We start from the raw sequence: 22,805 nt of genomic DNA on the forward strand, positions 1-22,805 counted from the left end.
GCCTTACCACAGCCGAGTCCCCTTTACCCCGCCCCACCCCTGCGTTAATTCGCATGTTTTGAAATTGTTCTATTTACATAATAATCTAGGCCTTTCCTCATTTTTCATAGATCAAAAACACAACCATGTATAAATTACACCTCTATTTTAAAAAGAACAAAAACATAGCTGCCAATCTCTGCTACCAAGTACCAGATAGTTGATACACTGAAGTGACTGAGTTCCCACTCAAGGCAGTTTTTAGTCTGCTTTACAGTCTTGGTAAAGCAATTAGGAGGATGGTTACCTTGGGACTTTCTGACTATTTAAAAATTACTTGTGGGTTCCTATTGGGTGAATTTCAGGGTCTCTAGAAGGGGGCCGCTGGCATATACACACTCCTGGAATGGATTCTGTGTCCATCTCCATTCATGCTTCTGCTTCCTCAAAAAAGGGAGAGGGCCAGAAAGAGTTAAAAATGGAAGTTTTTTTTTTTTAAGTTTATTTATTCTGAGAGCACACACACGTGAGTGGAGGGAGGGACAGAGAGGGAGAGAGAGACAATCCCAAGCAGGCTCCTCACTGTCCGTGCAGGAGCTCAATCCCACAACCTTGGAGAGAGAGTCCACTGGAAAGAGTAAAAAATGGAATTTGGGGCACCTGGGTGGCTCAGTCGGTCGAGCATCCAACTTCAGCTTAGGTCATGATCTCATGGTTTGTGGGTTCGAGCCCCTCATCGGGCTCTGTGCTGACAGCTCGGAGCCTGGAGCCTGCTTCGGATTCTGTGTCTCCATCTCTCTCTTTGCCTCTTCCCTGCTCGCTCTCTCTCTCTGAAAAATAGACATAAAAAACTAAAAAAAAAATGGAATTTGAGGGTTCAGAAATTGTAGTCCAGGTCTGGCCATCGTCTGGCTGCACGAGTTGGGGCAATTCACCAAACTGCTCTTCACCTCAGCATCCGTATCTGTAAAATGTTTTGGATCCAGCAGATCTTTAAGGCCCCTCTGAGTTCTAAGTAGTTGTGACAGCTGCCATAATCTGAAATTATCCTTGCCACGTCTGGTATCATACAAGGAGTGCATGCTACCATTCCTGTTTGGTACTCCATCGTGTTGTGAGGATGATCAGGAAAGGACAGAAAAATTATTCCCCAGAGACCCACTGAATTAGATCTACCATCCAGGACTTCGGACCAACAGCTCTGAAACTACAAGAAAGTGGCTCACCTCTTTCTCAGTCTTACATACTCTTGTCAGTACAGATGAAACCTCAGGGCCTGGAGTCTAGAGACTCCAGATTGATGTTCTTCGAATGGAAACCCATACCTTTTTTGTGTTCTAAGTAATGCACTTAAAAAAAAAAAAGTTTCAGAAGCCATACATCCAGCAAGTATTGTCTCACAAAGTACCCACCTTGGAAACTACTTATTTTAATGCTGCAGCCATTGCAGAAATATATGTTGGAATTCCCTTTAGACACTCTCCAGAATCTGCTCATGTCAACCTAAGAGAACCAGGCTTGTTGCTCATTGCTTCCTAGCCACATTCAGTGCGGGGCCCCAAACAGAATTACATCACCTGGCCAAATTTTGTCACCAGTCCTTTCTAACTGCCTCTTTAAAGGATAGGAATTTGTCATCAAATGAAGAGCTATTGAGGAATGTTCTATAGACTCTGAAAGCTACTCCCAGCAAAGAAAGCAGGGGAAATGGGGGACATTTTCGGGTCTTCTATGGATGCCACACTGCAGAGGAAAGCATGCTATGCGCTAATTCTGGTCTGAGGTTTCCAGAAGAATGTTACTTACTTAGAACGTTACTTATTTAGAACATTCTAAGTAAGTATTCTGAAAATATAATAAAAGCCAGGTCTACTTGCCCAGAAAGGGACCCATGCCCTGAGATTTTACCCGCTATTCATCATTTTAGGGGTTTCACGGACTCTGGAAACTTCTCCATATAACCCAGGTTAAGAACTCCTACTCTCAGGCTCTGGTTTGGTCCAGTGCTGCAAGGCCAGGTCAGCTCCATCTAGGGTGTCCTGGCACTTGGTAGGACACGTTGGCTCAGAGTAAACCTTCCTATTTAGCTATGAAGTCAAGCAATCTATCAATCCCGGGGGCCCTGGTGCTGTTCTAGACTCCCAGGAGGCCCTGCAGCCTAAAATCCAGCTGTTTGCACAGGACAGGGCTGAAGAATTCCTGGTAGTTCAACCTTACAGGATGGTATGGGTCTGGAGTCATGGGAATACGATGGGGTTACAGGACACAAGCTGCTAAGGATTTGGGGAAGTTAACGTTGCTAAGGTTTCCGATAGCAGGCCTCAACATTAAGATCCGCTCAACATTTAATCATTCAAAGAATATTTATTATTGAGTGCCTACCAACTGCCAACCACTGTTCGACCAGGAGAGTCGAACAGAAAGAAAACTGAACCCGGCTAGGAAAAAAGGATAGATACCTGGATTGAGAGACCATGCCTGATTCATTTACAGATCGTGAGGGGTCTCAGAGATCATCTGGTCCAAACCCTCTGTCTCCCGCCATTGTTGAGGGAACCTGCCCAAAGCCATGGAGCTGACCTGGAGCCACACTTAGCACCTAACCTCAAGGAAGGCTGGGAAATTGTCATAAAAGTACCATCCTTGCAGTTAATGCACTCACCATAGGGGGGCACCAGCATCCTCCTACTCTCTTGTGGCCACCGGAATATAAAAAAGCCTGATTTTCAAGCAATCTGAGGTCAGCCCAGAACTTCTACTGAAAAAAGTGCCTACTGCTTATTGAGCATTTCTGCACGTAGGACGCTGCTAGTAGCTTTATATATCTACATAAAACATGTCTATATCCTCACAATCATGTTTTGAGCACCAGGAAGATACTGCCCATGGATTTTAAGTAACTCACTGTAGGTCACAGAATGAATATGCCTCCAGAAACGAATGAAACCTTCTCAGGGTGGTTCAGAATCCCACACTCTTTCACCGGCAGTTTGATTCCTCACCAGATCCTTCTGCTTTTCTCCTTCACGTCCTTTCTTGCTATCTTTGAGGTGGCCGTATTCTAACTGATTTTCATGTGCGCTGTAACTTTAATGCTGTTGGAGAAATCAGGGCCACAAAGGAAGAGGGAGGAATTGGCTCGATGGCCCTTAGAATGCTAGGTGCTGAGGCCCAGGCTCCTGTGAGCTTTGGGGTTGCCCCCAATCCAGGAGACAAATAATAATAACTAAACATATGGAGCCGGGCCCAGTGCTCAAAGATGTAGGGAAATCGTCTCAATAAATCCCACAGTATCCCAGGGAGGTAGGCATTTCATTTCATTCCATAGATGAAGAAACAGGCACAGAAAGGTAAATTACTTGCCCAAGCTCTGCCCACTGAGTGGTGAGATCTGGACCCAGGTAGTCAGTTACAGAAATAGTGTTCTTTGCTGCTATTCTACAGAGCTGCACTTCTAGGACTAGGAGTTTGTCCTTCCCCAGCCTTACTCTCTTGGAATGATGGTTACATACCCTTGCACAGCGCTTTACAGTTCATGAGTGTTTTGCATCTAATATCTCATTTAATCATTCAAAGAATATTTATTATTGAGTGCCTACCAACTGCCAACCACTACGTTCTAAGTCCTTGCTGCCCCAAGTGTGGTCCCTGGACCAGCAGGAGGGAGCTGCTGGAAAGGCAGTCTTGGGCCCTGCTAGAAACCAGAGTCAGAATCTTCATGTAAACAAGATTCTCAGGTGATTCATAGGCATATTAAAGTTTGAGAAACCCTGCCTTATAATATGTCCATAATAAAGCCATATATATCTCACTTAAATTATAAAGATTCGAAGATCTATTGTGACTTGCTTGTCTTCCCGTAGCTAATAACAAGGCAATATAATGTAAAGAGCTTACAACAGTATCTCACATATAGTATCCGCTCAACAAATAGCTATTATAAATGATAGTCAAGCTGTGAAACATTTGGTTTCTTTTTTTTTTTTTTAATGTTTATTTACTTTCGAGAGAGTGCAAGTGGGGGATGGACAGAGGATCCAAAGCAGGCTCTGCACGGACAGGAGTGAGCCCGATGTGGGGCTTGAACTCACGAACCGTGAAATCATGACCTGATACAAAGCTCGACTGACTGAGTCAGCCAGGTGCTCCTGGTTTCTTAACTCTATAGCCCTTTGGCCTCAGCAGAGCCTTCTTAGGCACCATTCATTCCAAGAGCTGAGGCAATGATTGCGTTCTGTCTTCCTTCCTAACTCAGCCAGAGTCTAGAGAATGGGGATTTAGGGGCTCCAGAAGCTACTGTTTGTCCAGATCCTACAGCAGGGGGCATCCTGATGGTGAGGCTGTTCTCCAGAAGAGGCCAGATATACAAAGAGGGAGACTAGAAGGTTCTCAGGGGATCCCAGTTTCCAACCTGGAAATTCAGCACCTGTAAACCTCATCCCGTCCCCAGGGTCCCTCCATGCTGAGGAACTTCAGTATCCCAAGCCTCCCTAGCCCTCCTCTCCTCACTTCCTGCCCCATCCCCTTTAGTAGAAGGCCACCTGTTCCGTTCCCTCTCAGTCAGAAAGACACCATCTGGTAAGGGACTGGGCCTGTCTCCTGTGCTGGCCAAGTCCTCCTCAGGATCCTCTCGGCCAGGGTCTATGGTGCCTGCTATCCTGGATAGTTTCCAGAACACCTGCTCTGGCTCTTCCCCAAACTTCCCTGCTGTCTTCTTGGAAAGTGCTGGCTCCCCATCCTCTTTGGAGAACTAACAAAGGAACATTCATTTTTAAATAATCTACCGTTTTATCTTTATTACTCTCTGAAATAAAATTTTAAATATTAATTTTAAAGCAAAATTTGCTTAGGGCAAAAATTAAATAATAATATTCAAATAATATAAAGTGAAAGATCCCACCCTTTAAAAATTTCATGAGACTTTCTTGAAACTTGTTTCCTTTCCAAAATGACCTAAGCTTGGACGCCGTGCGAAATCAACTCAAAAAAGGTTTTGCCCGAACCACCCAAAGTTCTCCTATTCAGGAATTTAACTTTTCACTATAGTTGCCTGTCTCCATTAGACAATAAACGTTCCCAAACGCGGTTTGCTGGTCTCCTGCAGGTGCTCGATATCTGCCTCTCTGTGCCCTTCCCTCCCTTTCTCCCGCCCTTTACGCCCAACACGCGGCCACCCCCTCAGCCTCGCGCCCTCCCCAGCCAGAGCAGGGCCCCGCCCCCTGCGCTCTCCCCCCCTCCCTCTCGGGGGCGGAGTCCCGCTCCACCACACGCCCCGGCCGAACACCGGAGCCCTGCCCCCCTGGGGGAGGAGCCTGGCGCTACCCCGCCCCTCCCCGCCTCGGGATCTGGACCTGCTTCTCCCGGGACCGTTCCGCGGGTAGAGCCGGGCGCACGCCAGCCTCCGCGTCCTCTCCGTCCTGTGCTCGGAAGCGGCGCCGTGGTCCTGGGGCGGGCTGAGGGGTGCGGGCCGCAGCCGGTGAGTTCCGCCGGCCGCCCCCGCCGTGGCCCGCGCCTGCGGGGAGGGAGGAGCAGGCCAGGACGGTGCAGGCCCCTTGCGCAGCGGTGCGCGGAGCCCCTGCGGCCGGGAGTGCCCGGTTTTCCCGCGGCCTGCGCGGGGTCGTCACCAGCTACCTGCGCGACGACGCAGTGACCGACAGTTTTAGAAGCATCCTTTCCGGAATCCGCACCCGCGGCCCAATTTTTTGGTTGGTTTGTTTACCGCTGTGAGTCCCTGCATTTACCCCTGGGAGGTTCCCCCCCGTGCTCTTCAGCCCTGTCTCTGCGGCTGCCCATCTCCCTGCCTCGCCCTGGGAGACTTAGGGAAAAGTAGCCATTTTAGAGCCACCCTCGGGGATTGAGTGGTTTACCTCAAGAAGGGAGGACGCCCTGAAGCCCCTCTCCTCTGCCGATTTCGGCGTGGCCGCTACGAAGCCATTAACCAGCCTCACGGCGGTTAGCCTCTCTAAGGAGGGGCCTTGAGAGTAGGCAAGATGTCCCCATCAAATCTTTGTCCTTTCCCCTTCTGGTCCCTTCAGGCTATGGCAGAGGTAACTTGCTGCCCAGTTTTACATCTCCATAAGTATACCTAAAAGAAATACGCCCCTGTGTCAAGAAATTTCAAAGGGTAAGTGCATTTCAGATGGACGCTTTTCCAGAAACTTCCTCCGTTGGAGATGGCCTGGGTACAGAGAGCTGGTTGAGGTTTAGGTCCGCTCCAGTCTGGCAGGTCTCCTTGCAATCCAGAACTTTTTGTCAGTAAAGCCTCTCCAGTATCTTGAAGGCCTGATTAAGAGAAATAGCACTACTTTTTAGCGAATCTAAAGCACCATCAAATTTAAAATACACATTATTGAACGTGCTGCTAATTAAACTATGAGAAAGAAGGGGCGCCTGGGTGGCGCAGTCGGTTAAGCGTCCGACTTCAGCCAGGTCACGATCTCGCGGTCTGTGAGTTCGAGCCCCGCGTCAGGCTCTGGGCTGATGGCTCAGAGCCTGGAGCCTGTTTCCGATTCTGTGTCTCCCTCTCTCTCTGCCCCTCCCCCGTTCATGCTCTGTCTCTCTCTGTCCCAAGAATAAATAAACGTTGAAAAAAATTTAAAAAAACAAAACAACAATAAAAAAAAAAACTATGAGAAAGCACGCATATAGTAAGAGGCATCCCCATTTTGGAAAACTTTAAATGTTTTTTAGAACTGCTGAAATACGATAGCTCCCACCATACCAGGTACCTGCTTAGTTCTTTGGGGTTTTGTCATAACTTATAGAGTCTTGTGCAGGTGAGGAAATGGATGGTTAAGTAGTGTGCCCTGGTTAAGGGGAGGGGTGGGGTGGGGAGGGACTCCTAGCTGCAGGAAACCTGGGTACAGGCCACTCAGACTCAAACATCTGAATGCTTATACGTAAACTCTGAGTGAACTTGGGTGATTGGGGGCAGAGAGAGATGGAGGTCACAGATAACCATGGATCAGGGTTAAAACAACCCTAGCTGTTTGCAGTTACCAGGAATAATTATCTGTAGTTAAGCTGGATGTGGCCTCTCCCTGCTCGCAACGAACATGACCCCCTGTCTGCACTTGTCATGGTTCTGAGCTCTGTATTTGTCATCACACACACAGAACCCCTACTAGTGGGGTGGTCCTGGGAAGACCACATCCACATCTGTGTCTCTGTGTCCCTTACAGCCTTCTCTTCCATCACCATTTCTCCCCTAAAAGTGGGGAGAGAAATCAGCAGCAGTGGGTTGGAATAATTTTGCTGAAGGGGGAGGACAGGGAAAGTGTGGAGAGGAGTTTGGGGCCCACGGTGCAGGCAAATTACCTAGGGCCAGCTCCCGTCCAAGCCGCCACAGGAGCAAAGTGGAGGCTCCCATGACGTGATGCCTAGCATGCTGTTGGTGTGTAACAAGTTTGCTGCATGAAGAAAGGTGAGAGGGACTGGAGAAGGAAACTGGGCCATTACTGGGGAACTGGCCCACACCCTGGCACAGCTGATCCTTCTCTTTGATCTGACCCCTCTTCTCAGCCACACTCTCTTTTTGGCCATCTATACTCTTCAAGCTGATGGCAAAACACAGCTGCTTGGAACTTGGCACCCATAAAAAATGCTAGAGAAAAGCTAGCTTCTTTTCCCCACTTCTGCCTGCAGGGATGCCAGAAGGACCATCTGTGAGGAAGTTCCACCACTTGGTCTCCCCCTTTGTGGGGCAGCAGGTGGTCAAGACAGGGGGCAGCAGTAAGAAGCTAAACCCTGCCAGCTTTCAGTCCCTGTGGCTCCTAGACAACCAGGTGAGTTGATTTGGGCTTGATACCTCACATAAATGGGCTGGCTCCATCAGCATGTCCTGTGACTCCCGTAGAATTTATCTCTAGGGGCGCCTGGGTGGCTCAGTTGATTGTGTGTCCGACTTCGGCTCAGGTTATGATCTCGCGGTCTGTGAGTTCGAGCCCCATGTCAAGCTCTGCGCTGACAGCTAGGAGCCTGGAGCCCGCTTCCCATTCTCTCTCTCCGCCTCTCTCTCTGCCCCTCCCCTGCTCATGCTCTGTCTCTCTCTCTCTGTCGAAAATAAATAAACATTAAAAAAAAAAAAAAGAATTTATCTCCAGACTTGCCATGCTGTCGCTTCCTTGAGCCCAAGACAGCCATGCTAAGACCCCATGCAGCCTCTCCTCTGAAAGAGCATAGCCTTCTGATCTAGATTCCGGTTGGCTCATCCTTGCCCTGAGCATAAGTCAGAATTGCCTCAAGGAGGGTCCCAGGGCTCCTGTGGTCTGACTTGTGGCTCTTCCTCTAGGCCTGCTTCTTACCCTGCCCTAAATCTCGCTTCCAATCATATTGAACTATCTGGAGCTCCTCTACCAATCCTTCTTGCTCAGGGTTTTGACATGCTGCTCCCCTGCTTGGGCAAGTCTTCCTTTTTTCCCCAAATCTGCCCCATTCTTATCCCTTCATGTGACCATGGTAATTCCTTATTTTCAGGATTCAGCCTTGCCATCACATCCTCTGAGAAGCCTGCCTGCCTGCTCTAAAGCTGGGGAGAGACTTCTCTGTGCTTCCAGGCCCCCCTACCCTGAAAGGCGGGCGGGGGTGGGGGGTGGGGGGTCCTCCAATTGAATTTGTTTTACTTGTTGAATGGAGGAGACAGATAAACAGGTCAGGGCCTGTGCCCTCATCAGTATTGTATGCCTAGCACTAAGCTGAGTGCCTGCTCTTAGGAGGCATATATATGGTAATTACCTATAGAAAAAATAAATTAGCTCTGGTTTTTAGCTGTGTGCTCCTAAGCAAATTGCTTAATCTCTTAGCTCTAGTTTCTGCAATCATAAAATGGGGATAAATCACTTACCAGTTAAAATTGTATTAAACCGACTTTATGCCTGGCACAGATAGGCGTTCCATAAATGCTAATTCTCTTTTTTCCACCTTACCCTTCACACACCCCCCCTCAGGTTATAAAACCATTCTTGGTTAGAACTGAAAGAGGTCTTCTAGAGCTTCACGTATATTTTCAACGTTTGGAGATGGGGGCTCAGAGAGGTAGAACTCTCAACCCAAGTTGACATAGCTACCTGGAAGCCGGCTCCCCTGACTTCCAGGTCTGTGCTCCTCCCACGGGAGCCTTTGGACTCTTTGACCAGATGCTACACTGCAAGGTTTGCAGGGGCAGGATTATATCCTTTCACCTCTGGATCACTAGCACTTAGCCTGTGCCCGCCACAGAACTAGCTCTCCGAGAATATATATGGAATGGCTGAGTGGACTGAAGAATGTGTGGAAAAGGAAATCTCGAGACAGAACTGGGAGCCAGTTTCCTAGAAAACCAAGGTAGAAATTGGGTGTTGTGGAAGCCTGAGAACCCTGCGGGACATGGCCTTGGGGAACAGCCTGGCATGTGGGTGGTAAGTTCTCATCACTGCACTTCCTTCTCTGCACGTCTCCCTCCTAAGGGTCCAAGAGTCGAATTTGGAAAGTAAGACCTGGATGGACAACAGAGGAAACTGTTAGGTAACAGTGAACGGGAAGGAGAAGAGCATATGATTAAGCCCCATTTGAGGGCCTCAACAGAGAAGAGGTCCTTGGGGCCTAGAGTAAAAGACTTCATGAAGGAGGTGGGATTTGAGTTGGACCTTGAAGGATGTAGGAATTTCGATGGACCAAAAGGAAAAGAAGGGTATTTCAGGTTTCTGAAGCAGTTACAGACAGGAATGAGAACAGTGGGCTGATGAAGCAGGGAAAAGATTGGCCCCACTCTGTGCCACCTGTTTTTCTGGCATGTCACTTTCCCTGTCTTTCCTTGTTGGTTCTATATCTGGAATTGTGTTTGATTACTCATGACAGATTCAGAAGAACAGCTTATTCATGTCTGGAGGTTCCTCCGTGCCACCCCCTGCCCCCCGCTCCCCCCTTCACTTCCTTGACATAATGGGAAGTCTAGAGGAGGCAGTCCAGAGTGGTATGGGAACAACACAAGATCATTAGGCATCAGGGTCTCTGCTTTCCCCTCCCTGGGGTGTGACTCTCATCCTCATGATGATAACATGGCTGCTGGGATTCCAGCCATTACATTCTAGGGAGGAAGAAAGAGGGATAGGGCAGAAGGGACCTGAAAGCTGCTTGTTCACCTGTTTTATTTTACTACTTTTTTTTAAGTTTATTTATTTTGAGAGAGAGAGTGGGGGAGGGGCAGAGAGAGGAGAGAGAGAATCCCAAGCAGGCCCCCTCACTAACAGTGCGGTGCCTGATGCAGGGCTCCATCCCACAAACTGTGAGATCATGACCTGAGCTGAAACCAAGAGTCAGACATTTAACTGACTGAGACACCCAGGCTCTCCATGGTTCACCTGATTTAAAGAGCTTTTCTGGAAACCACATTTGACCACTCCTGCATATGTATCACTGGCTGCCCCATCTCTAAGGGAGTCTGGGAGACAGAGATTTTTAGCTGAGAATATTGAGGTTCCCATAATTCAGCAGGTTTGTCAGTAGGGAAGAGGAGAGAGGGAGCTTGGGAGGCAGTCAACAGTCTCCCTACACCAGGTTCCATATCTTCTTTGTTTTTCCCTCTCATTTTGCAAAGCACACACTCCAGGAGCTGCCTGAGAAAGAGTGCATGGGGGATAAGTATTGAGTCCTTACATGGCTGTTAATGTTTCTATTCCATCCTTTTTGGGTGGAGTGGGAGATCTAATCCAACCCCCCTACATACTTAGACTTTTAACCAATCCTCCAATTTAAAAAAAGTCCGTAACAGCCTTACTGAGATATAATTGACATAACATACAATTCAGCCATTTAAAATGTGCAATTTGGTAGTGTTTAGTATCTTCACATAGTTTTACAACCATCACCACAATTGATTTGAGAACATTATCATCTCCCCAGGAAGAAACCCTGTGCCTGTTAGCAGTCACTCCCCATTTCACCCCAACTTTCCACCCCTAGCCCTAAGCAACCATTAATCTATTCTCTGTTTCTATAAATTTGCCCCCCCCCTTTTTTTTAAACATTTCACATATATGGAATCATGCAACATGTATTCTTTTGTGACTGCTTTTACTGAGCATAATGTTTTCAAGGTTCATCCATGTTGTAGCATGTGTCAAGAATTTCCTTTTGAAATAATGAGTTTCCAGAGGGAAAGAGTGGAGACTTACTCATCTGTATGCCCCTCAGAGCCTAGCGCACTGCCTGGCACATTGTATAAGCTCAATTAATGGTCAGTTAATTGAAGTAACAACAATTTCACAGGAATTTAAAAGAGGGACAGTAGAAATTGCCAACAGTGTCTTGACCTAGGCATTTTTTGACCTGATGAATGTTTTGATCCTCAGGGGCATTTGACAGATACAGCATTATACCAACATTGGTGAATTTTCATCAAGACGGTATTTTCTGGAACAAAGCCTGTTTTTGCCCACTTAATTCTTGCTCACTTTTTTATGTAGCTCAGTTAAAGCTGTTTCTAATATGTGGCAGCAAACTGCCGTGCTCAGACTTGCAGATGAGTTATTCTGGAATTCTTTAGAAAGGTAATGCCCTCTTTTAGGGAGAGGATTTCGAAGAACTACAGTTATAATGTGTATACTCACTGACAAATTGGAGATGACATCAGAACTGTGTGATCTCTAAGTACGTACTTTGGGTGGCTGAAAAAGCAACATAGGCGATTCCATTATTGACGCCGGGTGTTTTGGTTTTGCCTGAATTTCAAATCATGCAGATCTGGCTCATCCTGGAATCTGGACATGCATATTCCATACTAGGGCTAGCAATATGAAAATAGAATACGAAGCAGCTGGAACATTCTTTTACATACATTTCCCTTTCTCCTCTTTTACTGAAATCATTTTCATTGGGATGAGGTGAATTCTTATTACATTTTATATACATTTTATGGTTTGATTCATGGATCAGTTTTTGTTGATCGATACTCAATTTTTATTGATTATAGTTTTTTATTGTGAGTTCTCTTGTGGTTTCTTCTGAATCCAATTTCAGTGAGTTGAGAAGTACCAGTTTTTACAATGTGTAAAATACATTGTGTATTTAGAGTGTACACAGTACTTTAGCTGCTGTCAATTTGTGTGGTGTGTGTGCTGGCTATTTCTAACAAAGAAAGGTATTAATTAAATACAAGAATGACAATTTGCATTTACTTCTTAGCCAATCCGTGAAAGCATTTCCCCTCAGGAATTCTAGGGTGGTCCTGCTGTATAGCATGGATCTGTGTCGTTGCTAATCTAAGTCTTCTGCTTTCAATCACTTTGAAAACTGTGTGCTGACTGCCCACACCACTTGAGTGGAGAGCAAAAGGCAAGTACAAAACATTCAACTTGGGAGAGCTTCATGGAAGAGGCAAAAAGGGATAAATTTGCATTCAGAGAGATACCTGCATACCCCTTTTCTCGTCTTCCCTTCTTTGGGGCTGTAAGCCTGTCCCAGTCCATTCAGACTACTTTAGCAGAATACCACAGATGAGGTGACTTATCAACCACAGAAATTCATCTCTCACAGTTCCAGAGGCTGGAAATCCAAGATCAGACAGCCTGGCGGCTTGGGTGTCTGGCGAGGGCCTGCTTCCTGGTTCATAGACCGCCACCTTCTTGCTGTCCTCATCTGGTGGAAGGGGTATGGGAGCTCTCTGGGGTCTCTTTTAAGGGCACTAATCCCATTCATGAAGACTTCACTCTCATGACCTAATTATCTCCCAGAGGCCTCACCTCCAGATACCATCACACTGTGGGTTAAGTTTGACTGTACAAATGTGGGGAGAACACAACTCCATAACAAAGGCTTAGATCACTTTCATTTTTTTCAGGTCCATGGAAAGAAATTATTCCTTAGATTTGATCCAGATGAAGAACTTGGGTCCCTTGGCAACAACTCACTACCGGAGCCTCTGCAGGAAGGAGAGAAGAAGGAAGAGGCTGAGGACCAAAAGCAGGCCTTGGGGCCCAGCAGCCGGGAAATCAACCGGTCCTCTCAGTCCCTGGAGCGTGTTGTTCCCAGTGGAGACAATGGTTTGGAGTGTTTGCGGGGAGACACTCCCACAGAAGGTGCTGAGAGGTGGCTGCAGGTCAGCTTTGGTTTATTTGGCAGCATTTGGATGAACGAGTTCTCCAGAGCGAAGAAAGCAAACAAGAGGGGTGACTGGAGGGACCCCATTCCAAGGTAATGGCGTGGTTGAGTGGGCTGTGGGCTGTGGCTCTGCAGTGTTTAACACAACGCCCCCGTGCAGGCTTGGGGCTAGGCTCTGTGGGCTCACTCACATGGCTATCCTCCCTGCTCTCCAGCTGCACACTTCCTAGGAGAGAGAAGACACTTCTGTGTCTACCCATAGTAGACAGCAGTCTGTGGTCTGTACTCAGAGAGCGGAGGAAACATACTGGGGCAGCTTAGAAAAAGGGAAGAACTTTCCCAACAGGTGTGGCTCCTGAAGGGGGGGATGGCTCTGAAGGACATTTTATGGCTTGACTAGTGCACTGTGAGAGCAATGCCTTGGTGTGTAAGTCTCTGTCCATTTCCAGGATTATTCCCTTAGTACGGATTCCCAAAGGAGTCATTGCTGGTCACGGAGAACGCACATTCTCATGGCCTTGCAGAAGTGCTCACACTTGGCTGGATTCTTTTATATTTATATATATGTGTATATGTATATATAAAGCTTATGGATATATGGATCTGTAGATATGATCTATAGATATAGCATGTATATATTATACATTTTTTTCCATGGGGGTAAAATATGTTGGTCAGAGTTTAATGGATAATTTGTCCTGAGACCTTGAAAACTTACAAATCAGGGGCGCCTGGGTGGCTCAGTCGGTTAAGTGTCCGACTTCAGCTCAGGTCACAATCTCACGGTCCATGAGTTCAAGCCCCGCGTCGGGCTCTGGGCTGATGGCTCAGGGCCTGGAGCCTGCTTCCGATTCTGTGTCTCCCTCTCTCTGTGTCCCTCCCCCGTTCATGCTCTGTCTCTCTCTTTCTCAAAAATAAATAAACGTTAAAAAAAATTTTTTTTAAAGAAAAAAAGAAAACTTACAAATTAGAATGTACATCTCAGCACTGTGGGAAGGGACAACCAGGTAGTCCTGAGGCTGAGGCTGAACCCCCTGTGCACTCTCAGAAGACAGATAATGAAGATTAAGTTTACTCTTATTATGATGCCCTTACTTTATGCAAGTCTCAATATTTTAAGCCACACAGTATGTGCACAATCGCAGATAATGGCGGGGAAAATAATGCCACTAAATAAATTCACAACAAAAGATTTCATGTGTCTGTTTGCCATCTGGATGTCTTCTTTGGAAAAGGGTCTATTCATGACTCCTGCCCATTTCTTCACTGGATTATTTTTGTGTGTGTTGGGGGGGGGTGTTGAGTTTGATAAATTCTTTATGGAATTTGGATATACCCTTTATCTGATATGTCATTTGCAAATATCTTCTCCCATTCCATTGGTTACCTTTTAGTTTTGCTGATTGTTTCCTTCACTGTGCAGAAGTTTTTTATCTTGATGAGGTCCCAATAGTTCATTTTTGCTTTTGCTTCCCTTGCCTCTGGAGACATGTCAAGTAAGAAGTTGCTGCAGCTGAGGTCAAAGAGGTTGCTGCCTGTGTTCTCCTCTAGGATTTTGATGGCTTCCTGTCTCACATTTAGGTCTTTCACCCATTTTGAGTTTATTTTTGTGTATGGTGTAAGAAAGTGGTTCAGTTTTATTCTTCTGCATGTTGCTACCCAGTTTTCCCAACACCATTTGCTAAAGAGGCTGTCTTTTTTCCATTGGATATTCTTTCCTGCTTTGTTGAAGATGAGTTGGCCATACATTTGTGGGTCCATTTTTGGATTCTCTGTTCTGTTCCATTAATAAACATATTTGCTTTTGTGCCAGTACATACAGTCTTGATGATTACAGCTTTTTGTAATACAGCTTGAAGTCGGAATTGTGATGCCTCCAAGCTTTGGTTTTCTTTTTCAACATTACTTTGGCTATTCGGTGTCTTTTTATTTATTTATTTTGAGAGATAGATTGAGATTGTGCACAGGGGAGGGTCAAAGAGAGGGAGAGAGAGAATCCCAAGTAGGCTCCAATGCTGTCAGCACAGAGCCTGAACACGGGGCCGATCCCACAACCATGAGACCATGACCTGAGCTAAAATCAAGAGTCAGATGCTTAACTGACTGAGCCACCAGCACCCCAGGGGTCTTTTCTTTAAATCTTCTCTTGCCAAGTTATATCTGTTTTTTTTATCCTTCATGTTTTATATTTTCCTTTGTCCCCCACCCTACTCTTTTTCTTAATTAGGCTTACCAGAGTTTTATCAACTTTGTTCGTCTTTCAAATAAATAATACTAGTTTTATATACTCTATAAGGGAAGAGTGTCTACTCATTTTCCAAATGTTTGAGTGGGGTCATCATTTTGTTGTCATTTTATTACTGGATTCTGATCAGGACAGTCAGCCTGTAAATTTTCTACTTTAGGCATCTGTTAAGATCTGTAGCCAAACACATCATTGATCTTTGCTTACATTTTTATGTACGTAAATGAAGATCAAAGTAAAACATTATGAAACTGTTAAGAATAGGTTATTGCTTTGAGAACTCAAATTTTCTCTATCCTTGCTTATTTTTTTATTTAATATGCCAAGTGTGGGAAGAAGAGTGTTAAAATCCTCTAGGGTGATTGTGGTTTTATAAAGTTTCTCCTGTCTTTCTAGTGTGTTTATGTTTTTGCTGCCCTGTTGTTCAAGGCATCAAAGTCTCTGACTCTCATAGGTTCTTTGTAGCTTTATTATTAAATAATAACATACATTCTATTTGCCTTTAATCTTGAATTCTGCCTTTCCTGATGTGAATAATGCTACTCTGGTTGGCCCCCCATTTGGTCTTTTTCTACTTAGTTATAGGCATGCTTTTTCATTGATGTTAGGTATGTTTCTTATAAACAGTGAACATCTGGCTTTCGTAGCTATTTCTTTTAAAAAAAAATTTTTTTTTCAACGTTTATTTATTTTTGGGACAGAGAGAGACAGAGCATGAACGGGGGAGGGGCAGAGAGAGAGGGAGACACAGAATCGGAAGCAGGCTCCAGGCTCTGGGCCATCATCAGCCCAGAGCCCGACGCGGGGCTCGAACCCACGGACCGCGAGATCGTGACCTGGCTGAAGTCGGACGCTTAACCGACTGCGCCACCCAGGCGCCCCAGCTATTTCTTTTTAAGTTGACTTATTTATTCTGAGAGAGAGCGTGCAGGGGAGGGGCAGAGAGAGGAGAGAGAATCCCAAGCAGGCTCCACACCAGCAGCCCAGAGCCTGACACGGGGCTCCAACCCATGAACCATGAGATTGTGACCTGAACCAAAACCAAGAATCGGATATTCAATTGACTGAGCCACCCAGGTGCCCCGGCTTTGGTATCTCTTTAAAGTCAAACCGAAACTGTGTTTTGGAATGGGGTAGCTGCAGTATTTGGATTTCTTCCATTTGCCATTTTATTTTATCTTGTTTCTTTCCTTCTGTTGGATTTTTCAAGTTTTTTTTTCCTCTTTTTAACTCCTGTTAATTTGGAAGTGCTTCTGTTCATCTTCTTTCTATTGCTAATAATCTTGTCTTTAAATTAGACCTTTGTTTTTTCTTAGCTAATAATGACTGAGTTTTTAATGACATTAAGTGAATGACACCTGTCCCTTATTATTGAAACTGGTTTTTTGCTCACTCTCCTTCATCATTCTGAGAGGAGACCTTTAAAATGTCTCTACTTCACTGCTGCTTTTCTGTCATACCCACCCTATCTCCTGCATTTGCTGAGATCGTTTAGAACCTTAGTTCCAGGTTGTTAACTATATAATAGTATTAATTATGTGTAGGTAAATTAATTAATATTAAAAACACATGAACATGGGTATCTTCTGATTCAAGAATGCCTTCCTAACACATTACAGTTCTCCGGTGTGCTACTGTATAGTCTGCTTAGATCTCACAATAAATATTACACAACCCAGTGCTGCCCCTTATGACCCCCCCTTTTCATCTCCCCTTGGCTTGAGGTCCCTGCTGCTCTCATCCCATTGGAAAGTTAGTCTTCCTTGAGTAGTTAACCTCAGTTGCTATGGTAGATGTGTCTCTGAGTCCTCTTCCTCTGAAGTTGTCCCTTCACTTCCACATAAGGTGCCAGCTACGTCAGATACGTGGATATTCCCTTTCAGATGTGGAGTCCGGTTGCGGTCTGATTATCTGCCCTCACAAAGTAACCCATTGTTTCTTTATCAAAGTTCCTAAAGTTTCTCCTCTGTCCTTGGAATTCAGGAAGCCCCTGGGAGTACATGTGGGTATGGATTTCTCAGTAAATCTTGCCTGGACTGGGAGTAGTGGTACCTCTTTAGTATTCATTTCTCTGTCCTTCTTAACGAACTGTGTTTTGTGCAGGTAGCCACACGTGCTGGGCTTTAAGACTTTTCTGTGTGTTCCACATTGTCTTCAGTGAACATGTATTGCTGTGATCAGAGAAATGAAGCGATACAGATGTCTTCTTTTAATCACCGCATTTAGCCCTGAGATTTTTCTGATGCTGGCAGAGCCATCCCTTTTCTCTTTTGGGATCTTAACTTCCCTGGGTTAATCTTTTTTTTTTTTTTTTTTTGTTAATGTTTATTTCTGAGACAGAGACAGAGCATGAGTGGGGGAGGGGCAGAGAGAGAGGGAGACACAGAATGGGAAGCAGGCTCCAGGCTCTGAGCTGTCAGCACAGAGCCTGATGTGGGGCTCAAACCCACAAACCAGGAGATCATGACCTGAGCCGAAATCATTCACTCAACCGACTGAGCCATCCAGGTGCCCCATGGGTTAATCTTGACTGTGGAGTGGGAGCACTATGGATGTCTGGCCTGACTCTCGAGTGGGAACTGTGTGTATAAAATGTATGGACTGAAATGTATGGACTTACGATCTTTTCTTTCTTCCCAGGTTGGTCCTGTACTTTGGCGGTGGCGGCTTCCTGGCATTTTATAATTGTCAGATGGCTTGGAGCCCTTCCCCAGTGGTCATACCCGCTTCTGACATCTTGTCCGAAAAGTTCCATCGAGCACGAGCCTTGGAAGCTCTGAGCCAAGAGCAGCCTGTCTGCTATACACTGCTGGACCAAAGATACTTCTCTGGTTTAGGTATGACTGATGGGAGAGGGAGGAGACCACCCCCCCCCCCCCCCCCCCCCCAAAGTGTGCCAGTACTGCTGGTCTTGAGGAGGTCATTTAATCTCTTCAGCTTCACTTCCCTCATCTTTAAACTGAGGGAGTTAGATTAGGCAATTTCTAACTTCTCTCCTAGCTGAAGAATTCGTATCCTAATTATATTATAAGCTGGAGTCTGCCGGTGGCCACAGTCCAGTGTAACTTCCTAAGGGGCAGGAGCCCTGTCTTCTTCCTCCTTGAATGCTCCACTGCCTGGTGCGGTGCCTGGCACCCGGCAGGTACTCGATCACCTGATCCGTATCTGCTGGGAACTGAGAGCTGTACAGTTTGCTGAGGGAGAGCACCGCGTTCGCTGGTGGGGCCTCTCTTGGGCAGGTGGAGCTGCCTGCTGGCCGAAGCACACAAGCCTCAGGCCTCCTCTGGGAGCTTAAAAGAGATGACCAAGGAAGCAGGTTCCCTCTCTCTGTGCAAGGGTCATGAGCAATGAAACTGTGAGCGCTTTGAGGCGGGGAGAGCTGAGCACTGTGAAAACTAGAACAGCCTGAACTAGAAAAACTTACTGCTCTTCCTGCTTCAGCAGAAGAATAAGTGCACCTGTGATTGGCTGCTGAGGCAATCGAGCGAGCCGGTGATGACAAAATCACCTCATAGCCGAGGCCTCGTGTTGCCTGCCGCAGCCACGGCTCACCTCGTGAGCAGGGAGGAGGCCCAGGGGCTCACCAGACAGCGGCCTCACATTTTCACAGTAAGACTGTGGGAGTCCCTGAGCCCTGAGGAATAAAGAGACCCTTACAAGTAGCCTTTGGGATATTTATAGCGGGAGCTAATGCTCTACTAACTAGTCATTATTACTAACCATAGTAATAACAGCCAACATTTTTTCAAGTGACTCTAATATGCCAGGCACGTGCTTTCATTCTTACTGTTTCTCTGTAGGATAGTTACTTATTACTTTTCCCTTTATTCAGATGAAGCAACTAAAGCAGAGGACACATTGCAGATAAATGGTACAGCTGAGCCGTGAAACCGGTTTGCCAGTGAATTGGTCATGCATCCAGTCCACACATGCTGAACACTTGCTTTCCGCCACGCTCAGCTTCCCCTCTTAAGGAGGTTATTAATGGCCTGGTGAGCATGGACTCAGGTCACCACAACTTAAGATAGATTGTGGCAAATGCCTAGTAGAGATTAAAGAAAGTGCGCTGCTGGAACATTTTGAAGAGAATCAGTTAACTGATTCTGGAAGGAGGGCTCAAGGCTGACTTCAGAGAACGTGGCAGCAGTAGAAAAATAATGAAATAATACCTCTTAAACACTTTCTACTTCAGGCATTATGCTTGACATTTTAAATAATAACAGCTAATATTTATTGAGTATTTTCTGTGTACCAGCCACAGTGCTCAGCATTTGTGCTTGTGTGTGTGTGAGAGAGAGAGAGAAAGAGAGAGAATTCTCATTTACTGCTCACAAAAGCAGGTAACCAAGCCCCATTTTACAGCTGAGGAAAGTGAAGCTTACAGAAGTTAAGGAACTTGCCAGAGTTACATAGCTAGGATCTGGTTGAGCAGGGGTTCAAAGGCAGATGGTCAGGTTCCATAGCCTGTTTTGATAACCTCTTTGCTGTAACATGGACCATGCCTAAGTTTACTTCATTCCGTCTTCACAGCAACCTTAAAGGTAAGTATTAGCAAACCCGCTTGGGAGACAGGAAGTTGACTCAGGATATGTGACTTGCCCAAGAGCCTCCAGTCCATGGTAGAGCTGGCTCCATGTCTCCTGGAGGAGCCCCCTGCCGCCATCTGACCAGCTACAGTTTGCTCTACTAACTTTGCAGACCGCGCTCCTCATGGATGTGTTCTTTTTCCTTCCCTTGCCCTCTCCCTGCCTCCTCCCAGGGAACATCATTAAGAACGAAGCCTTGTACAGAGCTGGGATCCATCCCCTTTCTCTTGGTTCCCTCCTCAGTCCTCCGCATCTGGAGGCCCTGGTGGATCACGTGGTGGAGTTCAGTGCCGACTGGCTTCGGGGCAAGTTCCAGGGCAAACAGCAGCACACGCAGGTCTACCAGAAGGAGCAGTGCCCCGTCGGGCACCAGGTTATGAAAGAGGCATTTGGGCCTCCAGGCGGCTTCCAGAGGCTCACCTGGTGGTGCCCGCAGTGCCAGCCCAGGCTGCCACCTGATGAGCAAGAGCAGGGCCGGCTCTCCTAAGGCTCTCTAGCCCCTTCTTCATAACACTTTGCCCTGCAGGGGCTGATTCCTGAGTGTCAGGAAAGCGGGCACTGTCAGTATGTGGGACTGGGCACAGGAAGTGGAGGGCAGCGTGGGTCGGGGGCGGGGGGCGGGTGTCAGTACCATTGCTGTCCATCTCTCTGGTGTTCTAAGGCACTTTCTACAGGGTTAGATTTTTTTCTTTTCTCTAGTTTTGGTTAATTCTTCTTATCTAATTCTGCCATTGTGAAAGATGAGAAAAATTATGACAACGGTAAAGGGAGAAACCTCCCAGTGGGGTATTGAAAGTGATAGCATATGGAGAACAGCTATGCCTCCACATTGCTTTGCAGGCCTTTGGTTTTGTTTTTGAAAGCTTGGTTGGTTTTCAGGCCCTCCATTTGGAAAAAGGAGTTGTCTCTCTTTGTTCCCTTAGAGGGATCCAGGGATGAGGATGGAGTAGCACATGAGGGTAGTGACCCACCTGGATCCTTTCCTGTGGGATGGAGACCCCGAGAGAAGGGTGGGAGGAAGAGAGGGACCGGGAATTGGCTACCTTCCTGCCATGCCCAGTGGGCTTAAGAGAAAAGCTGCTTATTTCCTCCTTAAGGTGTTGATATGTTGAACAGTGCAGGAATCGAGGATTGTGGAGACATGTTGTCAGGTTGTTAGCAACATGTCCAAGAAACGAGGACAGTGACGTGAAAATAAAGCTCTTTGTTCTTTTCCGTTGTTGTCTTTATTTGGTAGTCAGGGCTCTTAGGCTGTAAATACCTGAGCTCTCGTGAAGGCGGCTGTGTAGGACTGGCTGAGTTGGTCCGACGGGTCCACTGAAAAGGAGCAGGGCAGGGAGGGGGTGAACACACACCTGCTCTTCTGCCCGTAGGTGTGCTGCATTGCCATGAAATGTGGCAGAGCACAGATGGATTTATTTCCATGCGCCAACCTCTGGCCTGTAGAAGACAGTGATTTGCATGAGCAAAATGGAAAAACGGTAAATATTTTAAGGCTTTCCTTTACATTCATCTCTTATGTCATCAAGAGTTGTTAACACTGGGGAAAGCCACTTTATGGCAGACCTGTAACCTGTAGGGACAGTTAACATGTACCGAGTACTTTATGAGGAAAGCTGTTAGCCCAGTTATTGCCATATAATCTGCAAAAAAACCTTTCGTGGAGATAAGTACTCACTGTTACAGTCTTTGTTTTGTAGATGAGGAAACAGAACTCTAGACTAGAGGCTGAGGAAGTTGCTTAAGATCACACAGTTAACAGAGTTCAAGGGCACACACATATCACTCACAACTTTGTGGTTCCTTCTGTACAGGCCTCTATAACTGTGCCCCCATACTGACCCAGGTGATGACTGACATCAGTAGGGGTATGTCCCTAAAAGTAGCCAAGTTTCCTTCAATGCAGCACCTCTGAAAATATGACCTTAGGAAGAAGCATCACCCCGATGTCTCGCAAATGAAGGGTTCTGTCATCAGATAATGCCTTATTCCCCTCGTGGTGCTTTGTGGACCTCATAAAAGGCTCCCAGAAATTCTGCAATGAAGCAAAGTGCTCTTACTTTGCCCACTGTTTCCAAACCTTATTTTACCATGAAACGCATTTCACCTTTACTCCTCCTTGGAACAGAGTGTGGAAAAGGCAAACTTCTTCAAGCACCATTTGAATCTGCTCTCACATGTGCCTCTCCACTGTCTGTTTTTCCTTTGGATCATTGCCTGCAACCAATATCAACAACCCCATTCAGTCATGACTTTTTTTTAAAGTTTATTTTGAGAGAGCACACAGGCGAGTGGGGGAGGGGCAGAGAGAGAGAGAGAGAGAGAGAGAGAGAGAGAGAGAGAGAGAGAGAATCCCAAGCAGGCTCCCCACTGTCAGTGCAGAGCCCGATGTGGGGCTCAATCTCGTGAACCGTGAGATCCTGACCTGAGCTAAAATCAACAGTCGGATGCTTAACCGACTGAGCCACCTAGGTGCCCCTCAGTCATGACATTCTTATATCCAATCTAAATCATTTCTGCTTTCTTTGTATTTCTTTCATAAATATCTTACACAATTGTACCTTAGTTACCTTTTATACTTTACAGAAGTGCCATTCTTTCGGCCTTAGGCTGTATACGAGTCAGCTAGGGTTGCCTGACAAAATAGTATGGCATGGGAAACTTAACAGAAATTTGTGCTCTCATGGTTCCAGAGCCTGAAGTCTATCGTCAAGGTGCCAGCATGTCAGTTTCTCCTGAGGTCTGTCTCCTTGGCTTACAGCTGCCTTCTTGGTGTCCCCACAGGGACTTTTCTCTATGTGCAGGTACTAACTGGGGTCTCTTGCCCTCCTTAGAAGGATACCAGTCCTATATATAGGTTAGGGCCCCACACTTACGACCGCATTTAACCTTAGTCACCTCTTTAAAGATCCTATCCTAAT

The 22,805-nt window shown here is 46.3% G+C and overlaps 1 protein-coding gene across 4 annotated transcripts; it reads left to right on the plus strand.

The window, feature by feature from the left end:
* The first annotated feature begins 5,335 nt into the window (after positions 1-5,335).
* NEIL2 (nei like DNA glycosylase 2) lies at positions 5,336-21,099 on the plus strand. Of its 4 annotated transcripts, XM_030312724.1 has the most exons (6): positions 5,523-5,684; positions 6,015-6,103; positions 7,624-7,763; positions 12,794-13,146; positions 17,939-18,135; positions 20,058-21,099. In XM_030312724.1, exons 3-6 carry the CDS (start codon positions 7,626-7,628, stop codon positions 20,369-20,371), a joined length of 1,002 nt encoding a protein of 333 aa, XP_030168584.1. In that variant the 5' UTR covers positions 5,523-5,684; positions 6,015-6,103; positions 7,624-7,625; the 3' UTR covers positions 20,372-21,099. The 4 variants fall into 4 exon arrangements, with proteins under 4 accessions (XP_030168582.1, XP_030168584.1, XP_030168583.1 ...); XM_030312722.1 differs by lacking the exons at positions 5,523-5,684; positions 6,015-6,103 and adding an exon at positions 5,336-5,455; XM_030312723.2 differs by having other exon boundaries at positions 5,523-6,103.
* Positions 21,100-22,805: the final 1,706 nt, after the last annotated feature.

Source organism: Lynx canadensis, chromosome B1 (assembly GCF_007474595.2).
Source record: "Lynx canadensis isolate LIC74 chromosome B1, mLynCan4.pri.v2, whole genome shotgun sequence".
NCBI lineage: Eukaryota > Metazoa > Chordata > Mammalia > Carnivora > Felidae > Lynx > Lynx canadensis.

Excerpts from the sequence above, each read along its gene's own strand:
- NEIL2 (XM_030312722.1), top strand. The coding sequence starts at position 7,626 with ATGCCAGAAGGACCATCTGTGAGGAAGTTCCACCACTTGGTCTCCCCC. Across the intron at positions 7,764-12,793 it reads TGTGGCTCCTAGACAACCAG|GTCCATGGAAAGAAATTATT; the intron begins GTGAGTTGATTT and ends CATTTTTTTCAG. Across the intron at positions 13,147-17,938 it reads TGGAGGGACCCCATTCCAAG|GTTGGTCCTGTACTTTGGCG; the intron begins GTAATGGCGTGG and ends CTTTCTTCCCAG.